Here is a 17688-nt window from a genome sequence, read left to right on the forward strand (position 1 = left end):
AGGATCGACCTCTAAAGACTCTTGTCTGAGAAAGAAGCCCAGAAGAGGAGGGAGAGGAAAGAAAAGGAGTCAGAAATGGCTCTTTCTCAGGTAAAGTCATATTCTCAGTTGTTTCTTCTGTCTGTCCTTCCTGAAATGCCCTCTTTGGACTCGCTAATCTCTGACTCTGAAGTATCCTGCCTGACACCTGTACAGTCACACTCACCCAGGTCCTTCCCTCAGGGCCTGTCATCTCCACTTAGATCCCATTTCCCCATGACCCAGTGACCTGGAACTTGGGAAGAGGCTCCGCAGGGTGTAGTCCTGGGCAGGGCTTCACACCCATGGATTGGAGACATGGTGTCAGTGCTACTGGACAGCAGGCATTGCTTAAGGCCCCATCAGAATGCACTGTCTGCTCTCTGTCAAGCAGGATAAAGAAGCTGGACATTAATGTGCACAGTATCTGGTAAAATCTGGAAAACAGACCAGTAAGAGGTAATTTGTTCTGTCTTTTTAACTTTTTTTTATTTTGCCATGCCCCACAGAGGCTTGTGGGAACTTAGTTCCCCGACCAGGGATTGAACCTGGGCCCACTGCAGTGAACGTGCCAAGCACTAACCATTGGATCACCAGGGAATGTTTTATTCCATTCTTGGGTTTGAACTATGAAATCAACCTAAATCTCTGACAGTGGGAAATTCTTTAAATCACTTTCATCACCTGCATTCCTCAGAAGTTGTCTGTTCACTCTGTGGATTGTATCCTGTGATACAGAAGTTTTTACCTTTGATGCAAGTAAGGTTCCATCTTCATTCTTTTGCTGGTATATATATAGTTGCTCAGCATCATTTGTTATTGAGACTGTCCTTTCCCCTTTGTGTAGTCTTTGCACCCTTGTCTGTACATTTTATATATATTCACTGGATTATTTCTGGTATCCACTGGGTTATGTATCTGTGCTTATACCAGTACCACATCATCTTGATTACTTTGTAATATGTTTTGAAATCTGAAAATGATGTCCATCTTCTTTTTCAAGAGTATTTTGGCTGTTGGGGGGTCCCTTGAGATTCCCTATGAATTTTAGTATGATTTTTTTTTTAACTGCAAAAATTGCCTTTGAAATTTTGACAGGGATTCCATTGAATCTGTAGAACACTTTCAGTAATAAAGTCATTTTAAGAATATTAATTCTTCCAATTCATGAGTACAGGGTGTCTTTTTATTTATTTGTATATCCTTGGATTTCTTTTAGCAACATTTAGTAGTTTTCAGTGTGCAAGTCTTTCACCTCCTTGGGTAATTTTTTCCTAGTCTGTCTCTTGATGCTATAGTAAACAATATTGTTTTCTTTCTTTGGAATTTGTTCATTGTGTATACCAAGGCAATTGATTTTTGTGTGCTGATTTTTTTTTTCCTTTCTGGCCATGCCTTGCAGTCTGTGGGATCTTAGTTCCCCCACCAGGTTTTGAACCCAGGGCCATGGCAGTGAAAGCACAGAGTCTTAACCACTGGACTGCTGGGGAATTCCCTGCTGCAATTTTTCCAAAGTTGTTTTTTCCTTTTTTTTGTTTTGTTTGTTTGTTTGTTTGTTTTTTGGCTGCGTCAGGTGTTGTGGCACTCGGGATCTTCATTGAGGCGTGCAGGATCTTCATTGAGGTGTGCGGCATCTTTTGTTGTGGCGTGCAGTGTCTTTTGTTGAGGCGCATGCTCTTCGTTGTGGTGCATGGGCTTCTCTCTCTAGTTGTGGCGTGTGGGTTTTTTTTTTTCCTCTCTCTCTAGTTGTGGCACATGGGTTCCAGAGTGCGTGGGCTCTGTAGTTTGTGGCACACGGGCTCTCTCGTTGAGGTCCGCGGGCTTAGGTGCCCTGTGGTATATGGGATCTTAGTTCCCTGACCAGGGATTGAACCCAAGTCCCCTGCCTTGGAAGGTGGATTCTTTACCACTGGACCAACCGGGAAGTCCTTGAAGTTGTTTTTTGAAGTGGTAGTTTTCTCATGGAGCCTTTTTGGTTTGCACATGTAAAACCTTGTCACCTAGAGAAAAAGGTAATTTTACTTCTTTTTCAATTTGTATAACTTTGATTTCTTTTTTCTTGTCTAATGGCTCTGGCCAGGACTTTCAGTACATTCTTGAAGAGCAGTACAGGGTTTGCATCTTTCCCCTTTTTTGTTGTAAGCATTTGGCATTGTAGACTTCCCTTTTACTATGGTTTTGACTGCCTGTTATAATTTTTGGTATGTTGTGTTTTTATTTTCATTCAGATATTTTTACAATTTTCTTGTGATTTCTTCTTTGACCCATTGCTTCTTTTTTTAAAAAATAAATTTATTTATTTTACTTTTGGCTGTGTTGGGTCTTCATTGCTGCGTGTGTGCTTTCTCTAGTTGTGGTGAGCAGGGGCTACTCTTTGTTGCGGTGTGCGGGCTTCTCATTGCGGTGACTTCTCTTGTTGTGGAGCATGGGCTCTAGGCACGCAGCCTTCAGTAGTTGTGGTGCTGGGGCTCTGTAGTTGTGGTGCACAGGCTTATTTGCTCCGTGGCATGTGGGATCTTCACGGACCAGGGCTCAAACCTGTGTCCCCTGTATTGGCAGGCGGATTCTTAACCACTGAGCCACCAGGGAAGCCTGGGCCATTGCTTCTTTAAGAATCAGCTGTTTAATTTGTACATTTTGGGGGTTTTCCTGTTTTCCCTCTGTTTGTTATTTCAGGTTTCATTTCATTGTGGTTAGAGAAGATACTTTTTAGGTCTCAGTCTCCTTAAATTTGTTAAGATTTGTTTTGTGGCCTAAGATGTGTTTTGTGGTCTTTTATGGAGAATGTTTCATGTTTTCTTGAGGAGGATGTTTTTTGGTGTTGGGTGGAGTGTTCTGTACATGTCTTTTAGGTACAATTGTTATTTAGTGTAGTTCAAGTTCTCTGTTTCCTTTTAAGTTGTTTCCATGTGTAGATAAAACTAGAGTATTGAAGTCTCATACTCACATTTTGCTGTTGTCTATTTCTGTTGTTTCCTTCATATTTGGGCATGCTCTAATGTTAGATGTATATATATTTATAATTGTTATATCTTCCTGGTGAATTGACTGTTTTATCATTATATAATATCCTTTGTCTCTTGTGTCAGTTTTGGTCTTTATTTTTTCTGATGTAATATAGTCACCCCTGTTCTCTTTAGGATGGACTATCTTTTCACATCCTTTCTCTGTTCTTAGATTTCTATGTCCTTAGATTTGTGAATGTTCACAGTTCCAACTCTCTGACACACTCTCTTTGTGTCTCTTGCCCTCTGTTTTCCTCCTGTTACTGCCTCTAATGGCTCCTGCTCAGGCACACTGTACAGTGGTGAAAGGCAGGAGCCCTGGCCAGCCCTCTTCACTCTACTGTAACTTCAGAGGGAATGCGTCAAGTTTCCTTCTAATCATGATGTTTGGTGAAATATTCTTCCTTAATTACAATATACTTTTTTTTTCTTTGGCGGTACGCAGGCCTCTCACTGTTGCGGCCTCTCCCGTTGCGGAGCACAGGCTCTGGACGTGCAGGCTTAGCGGCCATGGCTCACGGGCCCAGCCTTTCCGGGGCATGAACCCCATGTCCCCTGCATCGGCAGGCAGACTCTCAACCACTGCGCCACCAGGGAAGCCCACAATATACTTTTTTCCATATTCTTTTTAGTCATGATATTTAATTCTCTGAGTAGTTTTTAACTTTACTATTGTGATAATTTTTTTCTTAATCTCTTAAATTAATGTATAATAGTAATAACTTCTAATTTTGAGTCAGTGTTTTATGTGTGGAATACAGAAATAAACTCTGCTTTGCATCTGTTAATACCTACCTATGTCAATATTGTGGTTTAAATTGTATTTATATATGGGTATTCAATAGAGATTGCAGTTAAAGGATCCTATTTTTTTCACGTTAGTACCATTTAGTATAGTTGATACTTTTTCATTGTTCCAAAAATGCTGAAATACACATAAATAAAAATGATGATGAAAAAAATCATGCAATAATATATCCAGAGACAACTTCTCTCATTTCAGTTATTTGTGCATTTACATGTGTGTCCATGAGTTCATGGATGTGCAAGTCCATGGTTTTGATAAAAGACATCATAATTTTATAACTATGTACTGTATTTTATTGCAGTTGAAATTATATCATAAATATATTACATGGCCTTGAACTTTTCCTACACTATCCTGTTAATGGTTCAGATACTAGTAAGATTACTAACATGTTGTGTGTATGTGTGTGTGTGTGTGTGTGTGTGTGTGTGCGCGCGCGTGCGTGCGCGTGCCTACATCTATAATGACCTTTTACTGCCTTTCATGTTGTTCAACTTCTTTCAAGTTTTCTGGGAGAATCCTCTGGCAATGTGCTTCCAAAGCTCTTCTGTTACTTCAGTTTTTGCTTCTTTATCTTCAGTTCAAGACCGCATCCACCTTAATTCAGGTGCTTACTGTATCATTTCTTAGCTTGAACTAAGTTGAGTTTCTCCAAATGTCTCTGACAGTTTTCTCCTCTGCAGGATGGGAACAGATCTTTCTCTACTGAGCTACAATGTTGATAAGAAAGTTCATATCTATAAAGCATTTAGAGTAATGCTTAGCATCTGTGAAGTATTCAAACACCTTTAGTCATTGCTGTTATTATCGTCATTGTAATTTAAGATTTTGATTTTCTTTTTTAAAGCACTGTGGACTTAGTCATCTCTAAAGCCACCACTCATAGTGTAGTTAATCTAGATTTTGAATAGCACTCAGTGTGTAAGACATAATCTAACACTTCTAGATAGAGAACTCGTTGTTGAATTTTATTTATATGTAATTCATGTATTGTCCACAAAAATGAAAAATACACATTGATTACAGGTTATCATAATCTCTATGAAAAAGCATAAGAAATTAAAATTAGAGACCCAAAATTTCCCCAGATATCTTTATATGGACCTGTCAGAATACATACTTCAAGTTCATCTTTTCACCTCTTCTCGTTTTGTGTGAAAATAAGAATTCTCCTCATGGCCCCTCGGTGAAATGTGTTTTCATTTCAGGCACAGTTGACCTTCAAGGATGTGGCCATAGAATTCTCTCAGGAGGAATGGGAATGCCTGGACCCTGCTCAGAGGGCCTTGTACAGGGACGTGATGTTGGAGACCTACAGGAACCTGGTCTCCCTGGGTGAGGATAACTTCCCTCCAGAAATTGGGATCTGCCCTTATGTATCTTTGCATTTTCCATTGTGTGCCTCCTGGGAGCCCCTGTTTTGCTTGACTGATCTGAAATCCTTGTTGATTCAGAAATGGAAAGCTTCAGGATGCAGCATCAGGAGATTAATAAATCTACCTTTTCCTCTGATGACCTGCCCACTTCATGATACATCAGGAGTTGTTCCAGAGCTTACATATATATAAAGCTCAATGGGAAACTTTTAATATACCCATTTTCCTGTTTCCTACTCCTGTGCTTTTGATTTAGTAGTTTTAGGAAAAGAGCTATGTTTCTGCACATTATACTGTTCCCTGTGTATTCAGGGGGTAAAGAGCAGGTCAGTTTTTTGAAATATTCTTCTCTTTCCATCTGTAGTCACCTCAGTTCTCAGTTGAGCAAGAGACCAGGATTCTGGAAAAGCTACAGCAAATCATGTTTCCTTCCTCTTATGTGGAGGAATTTCTGTTTCTTATCTGAATATTTTATTTATTGTAAATTAAAATTTTACAATTTTATTTGTAACAAGAGAAAGAGGCCTGGGCTGTGAAGACTGATCTGCATACCTTTGGGGATGTATCAAAGTGTGAACACAGGTCAGATCTCAGAAGCGTCGAGGGGAAGCCTCATTATTAATAGTGTTTGGAGACTTTCCCCTCATCAGAGAGTTCTATGGGAATACAAAAATTTACTTATTATTTGAATTCTCTGAGGAAATTTTTCTTCTCCATAACATCCCTCTTGTCCTTCCACATGTAAAATGTATTCTTTCACCCTCCAGTGGTGCTGCAGCTCCACCAGAGACAAAGGCAAGGTCTTTACCATGATCTGCAACACTCTGCCATCTGGTTTCTGTGAGCTCTTGTTGCTTGAATTAGCAGAGCATGAGGTGGACTTTTTCAAAGGGGCCTCTTGCCCCCTCATCTCTCCTTCTCGCCTTCATTCCATTGGATGCTCAGTTTTCAGTCCACATAGATAAGAGCTGATGCCTCCAGACTCCCAATTCCTGAACCTTTCCCGGTTCCATCCCTATTTGATGTTTTTAGGAGACCTCATCAGAAGATGGGAGACACTGGCTGCTCTTTGATTCCATGTGGCATTTCAGAACCTGCATGGAGCTGTCTCAAGCCCTGTCTCCCTGTTTAGATCCCTCCTGCATTTCTTCTGTTCTGCTTTGGCCCCATTCTTCAGGCTTGTGTGTAACAGGGAGGTGCATTCTATCTTCTGTAATTATTACTTAGGAAAACTAAGGACAGCGGACAGAGAGATCATCTCTTTGATCCCCAGTCCTACTGAGGAGCATATATGTATCTTTCAGGCTCTTAGTTTGGCATCTGTGGCTAGAGCACATTGTTCCATCTGAAGGTTCTATGATATCTGACACACATATCTCATATTTTTTTCACTCATGTACTGCTCTACCTAGTCTGGGAATGTGTTCTCTTCCTGATTTCATACTCTCCTAAGTTTGTGTGATTTTGCCTCTGAAACTTGTTTATGAAATACAGAGAACTAGGCTCTGAAATTTATCCAGAATCTTTGGTGTGATAATCCACTCTTCGTTAATCAACAACTTCTGGTGGACTCTCTATAGGGTGGGTTTACTGGGTGACAGATAATTTCGAATGAGAATACCATCCTTCATATATTGTAATATTTTCCTGCTATATAGAAAATCACCACTTAAAGCTATAGTGAAGTGGTTTGCATATTCTATGGTATGAAATAGAAAATATCACCAGAGCCTGGCTGATAAATCTTTCCAGGTTTTTTTCTGGTTTTGGGCAATGTCACAAAAGCCTGTCTCAAGGGCACTGTCATAGTGGTGTTCACATGTACTATGCCCATCCCCTTTCACCCTCAGTAAACGGTGAACAGGAATTTCTCCTCAGGATAACATTGCCCAAGTTCACATCCGCATATTTGTGAGGCTGTTGTGTAAACTGTTGTTGACACCATTTTGGGGTCACCTGTGTGCTATTGTTCTTTCTACATCAACAGCTAATTTTGAAACATCTAAATTAGAGATCTTATAAAGTGCAGTGATACCTTCAATCTGAACCATAATTTGCTTTGTTTAGTAGACTGCCCTTCCCCCACTGAGTGGTCCTGATACTCCTGTGGAACATCACTTGACCACATACACAAGAGTTTCTCTCTCATGTCTCTCTTGTATGCCACTGGTCTCTCTCTGTCTTTATGCTAGGACCATACTGCTTTGGTTAGTTTAGGTTTCTAAGAATTTTGAAATGATTGTGAAACCTCCAACTTCATTCTTTTCAACCTTGGTTTTGCTATTGAGTGTCTTTTGAGATTGCATTTGAATCTTAGGATGGATTTATCTGTTTCTTCGAGACACACTATTGGGATTTTATTAGGGATTGTGTTGAATCTGTTGATCACTTAGGGTAGTATTTACATACTGACAATATTTACTTCTAATCCATGAACTTGGTATATCTTTGCATTAATTTGTTTCTTTTCAAATATTTTTCAGCTGTGTTTTTAGTTTATAGTGCATATATCTTTCCCTTCTGTAAAGTTTTGCCAAGTACTTTATTTTTCTGATGGTAATTGTAAATGGAATTGTTTTCTGAATTTCCTTCTTGATTTTTTATTGTCACTGTATAGAAACAGTATTGATTTTTGTTTGTCAATTTTATATATTGTCATCTTTCTGAGTTCATTATTTCTATCAAATTTTTGTTTAAGAATCTTCACAGGTTTTTATTTATTTATTTTTATTTTTAATTTTTTTGCCATGCTGCACGGCTTGTAGGATCTTAGTTCCCACACCAGGGATCAAACCGAGGCCCCCAGCAGAGGAAGCATGGAGTCCTAACCACTGGACCACCAGGGAATTCCCCAGGGTTTTTTACTTATTAGATCATTTCATTTGTCAAAAGAGAGAGTTTTACTTCTTTTTGCTATTGGAATTGTTTTTATGTCTTTTTCTGTTACCTACGTGTACTTGCTAGGAATTCCAGTAATTTTTTTTTAGAAATACTGAGTGCAAGTGTCCTTGTCTTTTTCTTGATCTCAGAGGAAAAGCTTTAAGTCATTCCCCATTGAGTATGATGTTAGCTGTGGACTTTTAATACATGTCCTTTACTATGTTGAGGTCATTTTTTTCTATTTCTGGTTTACTGAGTGTTTTTATCATGTTTTTATCATTTCCCCATGAGGACACCTCTGGTAATTGGGAGGCTCCTTCCAGTTCAATCTCAATGCAATGTAAGAAGGAGGTGGGGAGTCACAGGCCAGGAAATTGTCATGAACTTTCCTACATTTTTTTGGTTTAGTGTTTTCAGGATAGGCAATTGCCTGGGTGCTGCCACTTTTTTTTTTTACTGGTTTGTAGAGTTTTCCCAAATTCTTTTTTTTTGTTTATTGTTTTTAACTTGGCTTCCTCATGGCTCTAATGAGTGCCTGTGGTTTACTGTTCTGTTGACATCACTCCTCATGGGTTTGTTTTTCTTTGCAGAGTTTGTGTTAAGAAATTTAATGATATGATTTTCAGTATTTAGAGAGGCCAGCTAAAAGAACACTGTCATGTTTAATAACAAGGAGTGTTAACATAAACATTTTATATTCCAAATTATGTTATGTAATCTATATTTTAGTTAGTAACACTTTTCTCTTTCTTTGCTTACTTAACTATTGTGATCCTATCCTGAAATTGCTCAGGCTTTCTCAAACGCTTTCTGCTTTCTTTGTTTCCCCATACAAACCCTGCTCACCCAGCCAGGAGATCTTCATTCTGAAATCAGGATCTCCCTACTTTACAGTAATGTTGATCTGATTACTTTGTTCTGCATGTGTGTGTACAGAATAGACCGATCTGTCTCCTTCTGCTGGTGTTCTTCTGGTTTTTTCTTCTGCTTTCTGCTAAGAACATTATTGCACCGTCTCCTTGAATGTTGTGTATGTTTTTATTGAATATGTGCATGGAAATACAGCTGTTGGAATTTGATACCTTGCGTAGCAAATAGTGTAACAGATTTAAAGTTAATTTCTTTCTACAGTGTTTAAATCTCTTTCAGTTCTTCCCATACTCATAGTATAATTCCCATAGTTAAAAAACTCTGTGCTCCACTCAGGCCCTTTCTCAGTCCTGACCTTTCCTTACATGGTACCTTGATGTGGATGGAAAGATTATTTCCTAGCACATTTAAGTTATTCTCCTGAACTTCCCAATTTCTACAGCACTCCTTCACCCATCCCTCCACCTTCCACATCACTCACACTGTAAAAATAATGCCTCTTTATATATTGAACAACTGTCTCATGACACAACCTAAATCATTTTCTGTGTAGCTGTGATGACCCAGAAACCATTTCCAGGAGGGGTGGCTGAATACCCTTCGTAGTTATCCAGCTCACTTCTTGCATCTCCCTTGAAGTTTTCTCTCTCAACTCCTGATATTTATTGTCGTTTTTGTCATCTATCCTCCGCTGCTGTTGGGCGGGTGGTCACGCTTAAGAGTATGTTGTCTCAGTCTGTAGGTCAAGGTCCACATCATGGTTCTCACTGCTTTCTGCGTCAATTGGGGTCATGCACAGAAACCTGATTCCACTTTCCTTACTTAAAAACTTCTGATAACTTTCCTCAAGCCTTTCGAAAGAAACTAGTAATGTTAGACAGCTTGAAATAGTGGCGTTTTTTTTTGGGGGGGGGTGTTTGTTTGTGTTTTTGGCCACACCATGCTGCTTGCGGGACCTTACTTTCTCAACCAGGAATGGAACCCGGGCCCGTGGCAATGAAAGTGCTGAATTCTAACCACTGGACTGCCAGGGAATTCCCAGAAATAATGCATTTTTTTATATTAATGAATCAAAAGTGTCTTTTGTATAAAAAAGATATATTAATATTCTGGCATGTTTATTATGATGTCCCTTTTTTTGCCTTATATATTGTATGCCTTTCTTTTGCCATTTGTTTTATGAACCTAGTTAAATAAATTCAAAAATTGCTCTCTCTTCATTACATATATTTTGGAGCCAATGAACTGGATATTTTAGGGCACTGAACAGGTAGGGAGTTGTTCTATTTAATGGCTGTTAATATAACTGGAGAATATTTCATTTATTGATATTTAATTGTGATATACAGAAGGTGGTCTTCCAGAATGTTTTATGCTTCTTCCTGGGTACATAGATTTACAGCTCGTTTTTAGAAGAACATTTTGTTTTTTAAAATACTGTTTTATCATATTCACCATTTTCTCTATGCTATATTTGTTTCCCAATTGGAGACCACCACTCCTTGAGATTATTCATTGAATAAGTTAGTTTTGGATTATTTACTGTTACAATTATTTACTGTCTGTTTTTTTAGCATTCATTACTATTTAACAAGTATGCACAATATATGTATAGTATAATATTCTTTTCTCCTCAGTTACGAGGCACCAGTATGTTTACTGCTAATTGGTATGTGCTTTGGTGTCATGGTTGAAAAATACACTTTCTTTGATAGCTAACAGAAGTTTTCCCAATGTGAGTGTTTTTATCATAGGTTGTTTGAAAATTGGGTACCCAAAATTTAAGTGGAATTACCTCTATCACTTTATCTTTAGTAAAGAATCATTCCTTTTGTGTTTGTAAAGGTTTTAATATCATGGTTGGGAATTTTCATAACTCTGTTTTGTGTAAGTACTAATTTTGGTGTAATATCATGTATTTAACATGAACTATTTACTTATGAATTGGGATGAACAGGATACTTATGGTTCTTTATATCTTGTAGATGTCTCTCACGTACACATGATCAAGAAATTACAACTAAATGCAAACACTGATAGAGCAGAAGTATTCCAAACACTGATATTGGGAAGACATGAAAGGAATAAAATCAAGCATTTTTACCTCAGGGAAATCCAGGAAAATATACATGACTTTGAGTCTCAGCCAAGAGATGAGGAAAGAAATTATAAAGGAATGCCTATAAACCATAACAAAAAGCTGACTGATAAGAGAGATCGACGTGGTAGAAGTGTTGCAGGAATCAAGCCTATTGAAAACAGGCTGGCATTAAGCTTTCAGGATGAACTGCATATTTTCAAAAGTGAAGAGAAAATTGATGAATTTAATCAAGCTGACAAGAGTATCAGCATTAGTGCCTCATTTTCACCACTTCAAGGAACTTCTCCTACTGTCCAAACCACCATTCCTAATTCATATGAGAATGATTTTATACATCCTTCAATACTGACACAAGACCAGAGTGCATGCATGGAAAGCCCTTACAAATGTAATCAGTGTGGCAAAACCTTTCATCGGGGCTTAAATCTCACTCAGCATCAGTTGATCCATACAAAAGAGAAAATATTTAATTGTGATGTATGTTGCAAAGTCTTTAGTCGAAATTCAGACCGTGCAATTCATCGAACAATTCATACTGAAGAGAAATCTTACAAATATAACGAGTGTGGCAAAACCCTTAGTCATGGCTTGCACCTCACTGGACATCAGATAATCCATACAAAAGAGAACTTATATAAATGTGATGTATGTGAAAAAGTGTTTAGTCAAAGTTCATACCTTGCAGTTCATCAGAGAATTCATACTGGAGAGAAACCATACAAATGTAATGAATGTGGCAAGGTCTTTAGTCAGAATTCATACCTTGCAAAACATCGCAGAATTCACACTGGAGAGAAACCTTACAAATGTAATGAGTGCGGCAAGGCTTTTAGTCAAAAAGGAAACCTTGCAAGTCATCAGAGAATTCATACTGGAGAGAAACCTTACAAATGTAATGAGTGTGGTAAGGTATTTAGTATTAGATCAACCCTTGTCAGTCATCAGATAATTCATACTGGAGAGAAACACTACAAATGTAATGAGTGTGGCAAAACCTTTTATTTTGGCTCACACCTCATACAACATCAAATCATCCATTCAGGAGATAAGCCATATAAATGTGATGTATGTGGCAAATTATTCGGTCAAAATTCATACCTTGCAGTTCATCGGAGAATTCATACTGGGGAGAAACCTTACCAATGTAAAGACTGTGGCAAAATCTTTAATCACAGCTCAAACCTCAGGAGACATCAGATAATCCATACAGGACAGAAATTATGTAAATGTGATATATGTGGCAGAGTCTTTAGTTATAATTCATACCTTGCAATTCACCGGAGAGTTCATACTGGAGAGAAACCTTACAAATGTAGTGAGTGTGGCAAGGTCTTCAATCGGAATTCAAATCTCGTAATTCATCAGAGAATTCATACTGGAGAGAAACCTTACAAGTGTAACGAGTGTGGCAGCTGCTTTAGTCGAAAAGCATACCTTGCGAAGCATCAGAGTGTTCATACAAAAGCGAAACCTTACAAAGATAAAGACTGTTGAAAAACCTTTACTTAGATCTCAACTCTCACTACATATCAGGTAATAAATACAAAGGGGGAATCATATTAACGTGATATATGTGGGAAGGTCTTCACTCAAAATTGACACTTGGGGCTTCCCTGGTGGCACAGTGTTTAAAAATCCGCCTGCCAATGCAGGAGACACAGGTTCAATCCCTGCTCTGGGAAGATCCTACATGCTGTGGAGCAACTAAGCCCGTGCGCCACGACAACTGAGCCTGCACTCTAGAGCCCGTGAGCCACAACTACTGAGCCCGCATGCCACAGCTACTAAAGCCTGTGTGCCTAGAGCCCATGCTCCACAACAAGACAAGCCACCGCAGTGAGAAGCCTGCGCACCACAACGAACAGTAGCCCCCGCTCGCAGCTAGAGAAAAGCCTGCGTGTGGCAGTGAAGACCCAATGCAGCCATAAATAAATAAATATTTAAAAAATCCTTAAAACAAAACAAAACAAAATTGACACTTTAAATTCATGGGAGAGTCATAGTGGAGAGGAACTATGCACATGTCATGAGTGTGGCAAAGCCTCACCATCACATAATCTATGCTGGACAGAAACTCTAGAAATGTATTGAATTTCTCGAAGTCTTCAGTCAAAATTCATACCTTAAGGTGCACCGAAGTTTCATAGTGGAAAGCTGCCTGACAAATGTGATGAGTGTGAAAAATCCGTCAGTGTACTTAGAAGCTTATCTTACTGTCAGGTAATCCACACTGATGACGAACATTAAACAAGGGTTTAGCGGCTGTCCACATCTTAGGCTTCACTGTTCACGTCTTAGGCTTCATCGGGTAGGTGTGTTTAGTATGACCAGTCCTTAGACAAGGAAGTCATTCACCAAAGAATTCATTCTGGAGATTACCTCACAAATACCATGAATGGGCAAAACCTTTACTCAGGGCTCACATCCCGCCAATCATCAGATAATCCATACTGGACGGAACATTACAGATGTACCGAATGTGGCAAAGTTTCAAGTTAGTGCTCACTTGTCACTAGATATTGGAATATTTATCCTGGAGAGAAACCACTGAGATAATTATGTGTGTGGTAAGGATTTTACGCAAAAATCACAAGTTGGGAAGGTACTGGAACTATCCCTTACTAATGCAACTAGTGTGGCAAAACCTTTACCTTGAGTTCAAGTATTTGGCAACAGTGCGGAGTCCATTGAAGAGAAACACTACAAATGTATGAGCAGAGGCTTTATCCTGGCTGCACAATTCACCAGACTTCTCAATATTTATCTTTGAGAGGAACCACACGAACTAATATGTGTGCTAAGGCTTGTACCTAAAGATGAAGTTTCTGAAACAGAGGATTTAGTTTGGAGAGCAACGTTTCAAATGTAATGAATGTTGTAAAAGTTTTCATCAGGTATCTACACCTTTAGTGTAATGATAAAATTCATACAGGTCGGAAACTATAGAGATTTACTGAACATGGAAAGAATTTGATGAAGCGATGCGTCCTGAGGTTTCACCACAGATCTCATATGAGGGATAATCCTTACAAATGTAATGAGTTAGGTCAATTTTTTGTGCCATTCTTAAATCAGCCTACATATCAGAGAATCTATACTAGGAATAAGTGTTTCTCCAGGATTAGTGTGAGATTGTTATGTACCTTAGAATCATTACAAGTCACAGTATGTTAAAAATTATGAAATGGTATGTATGTGACAGGAAGAATAACGTGTGAATGGCCAATTATCTTCACTGTAAGTATTCTATTAATTGAATTTTATTGAAAAAGCCACATTACTATTTATGGCTTTCAGCCTGAAGTTTGAAGTCTGTTGATCTTATGCCTTCATTACAGGCCTTTGATGATTGTCTCTGGGAAGGAATCAGTAACATAAGGGGGCCAACTTCATTAGGTGTGGTTCATTCACATCCATGTTCCCTGGAAAAACAAGGACCCTGAATTACCAAATTCAATAGTTGTGAATTAGCAACAGGGAGGATCAGAGAATAATATAAAACTGCCTTGACTCATCATGCTTGTTATGTTCAGGGTCCATGGATAGGCCACTGTGCATTATAGGACAGAATGCTCTACCAGATGACCATGAACAGAGCAGTAAGGACATTAAGGGACTGGACTTGCCATGAGAGGACAGTGACAGGTTGCTAGGGACTGATTATGTGGTAGGAACGATGTGTCGGAGAAGTTGGTCACTTCCTCCACTGCATGTGAATTGGTGATGTTTGCATCTACCTTTAATGAGAAATGAGACTCATTCTTGGGAATTGAAGGGAGAGCAGTTAACATTAGAGGAAAATTTAATTACTGGGTGAGGCTTGGTGGAGGATAAGCTTACGGTTTCAATGTCCAGTTTCTCTCAAAGGAAGGAGCCCTTAGGCTTTTTTATCATTTTATCCAGATAGGCTGAATAAGAAGAGGTTTTCCTGAGGATTAAGAGGTGTCAATAGTCAAACATCAAAAAAATGGAGTCAGGGGAATTCCCTGGCAGTCCGCTGGTTAGAACTCCGAGCTCTCACTGCCGGGGGCCTGGGTTCAGTCCGTGGTCGGAGAACTAAGATCCCACAAGCCACGTGGTGCAGCCAAAGAAAAGAAAAGAAAAGAAAAAATGGAGTCAGGCTCTTTAATAAAACACTGAGGCAGAGCCCCCTCGCCTACCCACTTGTATCCCTCACAGGTGTCCTATATTAATAAGTCTACTTCTTGCCTGTCACTTTACCTCTCGCTGAATTCCTTCTGCGCTGAGACACAAAGAACCTGAGGCTCAGTGAGTCCAGAGACCAGATACTGAAACCCCCACCAGGTGGGAGAAATTAACCGTGTGCTACCCACAAGCATGTACACCCCAGACTGGTGGGAAGGAGAAGGTTGAGGATGTTGACTCCCACTTATCTCACCACCAGCCAATCAAAAGAATGTCCACGAGCTGATCACGCCCTTTCTGAACCATTACTATAAAACTCACTACCCCCTCCAGGTGTGGAAACACAGTTTTGAGGGCATGAGCCTGCTGTGGCCCCTTTGCCTGGCAGAGCAATAAAGCTGTTCTTCTCTACTTTACCCAAAAAGAAAAGAAAACAAACACTGAATGCTTACTCTTGAAATTCCTGAGTTCTTGATTTGGCAAACCATACTTTTCTTCATGCTAATAATTTCTTGCATTTCTTTTTCTGCAGCACACATACATTCCATTGTTCAATATGGTTCTTGAAAATGCTCGTAAAATCCTATTTGGATAACTTGTCAGAGATATTTTTACCTTAGTTTAATAAAATTAATGTTTGGAAATGTTTATTAGATACTATAAGCAGTTTACTCAAAGAGCTATTTTCTAAATGCTATTAAAATTTGAGTTTCAAATTATGCTGGTACACAATGTGTTACGTTGTTTTCTACTGTAATAAAAAATGTTTTGAATTGTTTCCTTAGCGATAATTTTTTCTGTCACATATATTTCTCCTGTTTTATAGCATGGGATATTGTAAATCAGTGGGTTGTTTTGGGACTTCTGTGACATGATAATGTCCATAAGGCAATGCCAGGTACAAAGTAGGTGCATTATAAATATGAAGAAAAACTGTTACTTTAGGGCTTTAGTTCAGTGAACAAACTGGAATGGCAGAATAGTGACATGAAATCTCTCTTGTGGGAGTTGGCTATGGTCAGGTGCTTGAAAATCAAGTGTGTGGAATTGAACAAACATGCAGTGAAGTGAAAGAAATTATAAGGATGAATGAGATAGACTGCAGAATTCCAATTATAGTGTGTGACAGGGAGAGAATCTCCATTCCCAAGTGTCTGGAAGCTGTGCTGCCCTTTCCTACTGATATGTTCACATTCAGAACCAGAAGTTCTTGCAGAGAAAATAACATTTGTGCTACTTTTAGTATGTCAACTGACACCCAGTATCCTCCACATAGAATTTGTTCCCGACCAAGAATAATGTATTTTTCTTTGATAAGTGATCTTGATGATTATTATTATTTATGTATTTATTTATTTATTTGGGCTGTACCATGTGGCTTGCGGGATCTTAGTTCCCCAGCCAGGGATTGAACCCGGGCCCCGGCAGCAAAAGTGACGAGTCCTAACCACTGGACTGCCAAGGAATTCCCTGATTTATATTATCTTTAATATGAATTCTTTCTGTCTGTGATTGATTTCTGTTAGTAATATTTTATGATTTTTTTTTTTTTTGGCGGTACGCGGGCCTCTCACTGTTGTGGCCTCTCCCCTTGTGGAGCATAGGCTCCGGATGTGCAGGCTCAGCGGCCATGGCTCACAGGCCTAGCCGCTCCGTGGCACGTCGGATCTTACCGGACCAGGGCACGAACCCGTGTCCCCTGCATCGGCAGGCGGACTCTCAACCACTGCGCCACCAGGGAAGCCCTATGATGAATTTTTGAATCTTCATGTGGGATTTAGTTGGTCATTTTGTTTACTTTCTCTTTTTTTTCTATTAACTTTGTCTAGTTTTTTATCCTAGTAATACTGGCCTTATAAATTGAGTTGACAAGTACTCCCTCCTTTTCTTGTCTTAAAAAGAAATTTTATAGCCTGCTGTATAGCACAGGGAACTCTACTCCATACTCTGATGGCCTGTATGGGAAAAGAATCTGAAAAAACAAAACAAAAAAAAGAGTGGATATATGTATAACTGATTCACTTTGCTGTACACCTGAAACAACATTGTAAATCAACTATACTCCAATAAAAGTTTAAAAATTTAAAAAGAAATCATATGGAATTACTGGTAATTCTTTATAAACTTGATAGAATTGTTGAATGCCATCACTGTGACTTTGTTAAATTACCTTTTGTAAAGTTGACCCCTGAGTGTTGAAAGTTAGGCAACAACTCCACAAAAGACTGCAAGAGAAAGTGAAATGGAGACGTTTATTACTAACAGATTCTGGAGGAGCTACAAGGAAGGTATAGCTTGAGGGAACTTGTAAGAAGTCCAGGTAGGGTCTAGGCAGAGAGCATGGGGCCGGACCTGGGGCGTAAACCTTCTTTAAGGTCCATGGATAGGCTGTTTAAATGGAATTGGTGAATTCAAACCAGAAAGAAAAGGAATTACTAAGCTTCAGTGGGGGAAGGGGAGCCAGATTTAAAGAAGAACCAGGGG

General features: G+C 39.1%; 1 protein-coding gene across 1 annotated transcript; it reads left to right on the forward strand.

Moving 5' to 3' along the window:
• The first annotated feature begins 48 nt into the window (after positions 1 to 48).
• LOC103087086 (zinc finger protein 347-like) lies at positions 49 to 12552 on the forward strand. The gene is made up of 4 exons (XM_007455900.1): positions 49 to 90; positions 5040 to 5166; positions 10943 to 12238; positions 12323 to 12552. Exons 1-4 carry the CDS (start codon positions 76 to 78, stop codon positions 12550 to 12552), a joined length of 1668 nt encoding a protein of 555 aa, XP_007455962.1. The 5' UTR covers positions 49 to 75.
• The last annotated feature ends 5136 nt before the right edge of the window (positions 12553 to 17688 follow it).

The sequence above is a fragment of the Lipotes vexillifer genome, unplaced genomic scaffold (genome assembly GCF_000442215.2).
Source record: "Lipotes vexillifer unplaced genomic scaffold, Lipotes_vexillifer_v1.1 scaffold1665, whole genome shotgun sequence".
Taxonomy (NCBI): domain Eukaryota; kingdom Metazoa; phylum Chordata; class Mammalia; order Artiodactyla; family Lipotidae; genus Lipotes; species Lipotes vexillifer.

Bases quoted from the DNA above. Each gene is read 5' to 3' on its own strand.
- LOC103087086 (XM_007455900.1), top strand. The intron at 5,167-10,942 runs GTGAGGATAACT...TATATCTTGTAG, and splicing joins CAGGAACCTGGTCTCCCTGG to ATGTCTCTCACGTACACATG. The intron at 12,239-12,322 runs ACCTCAGGAGAC...GTTATAATTCAT, and splicing joins AATCTTTAATCACAGCTCAA to ACCTTGCAATTCACCGGAGA.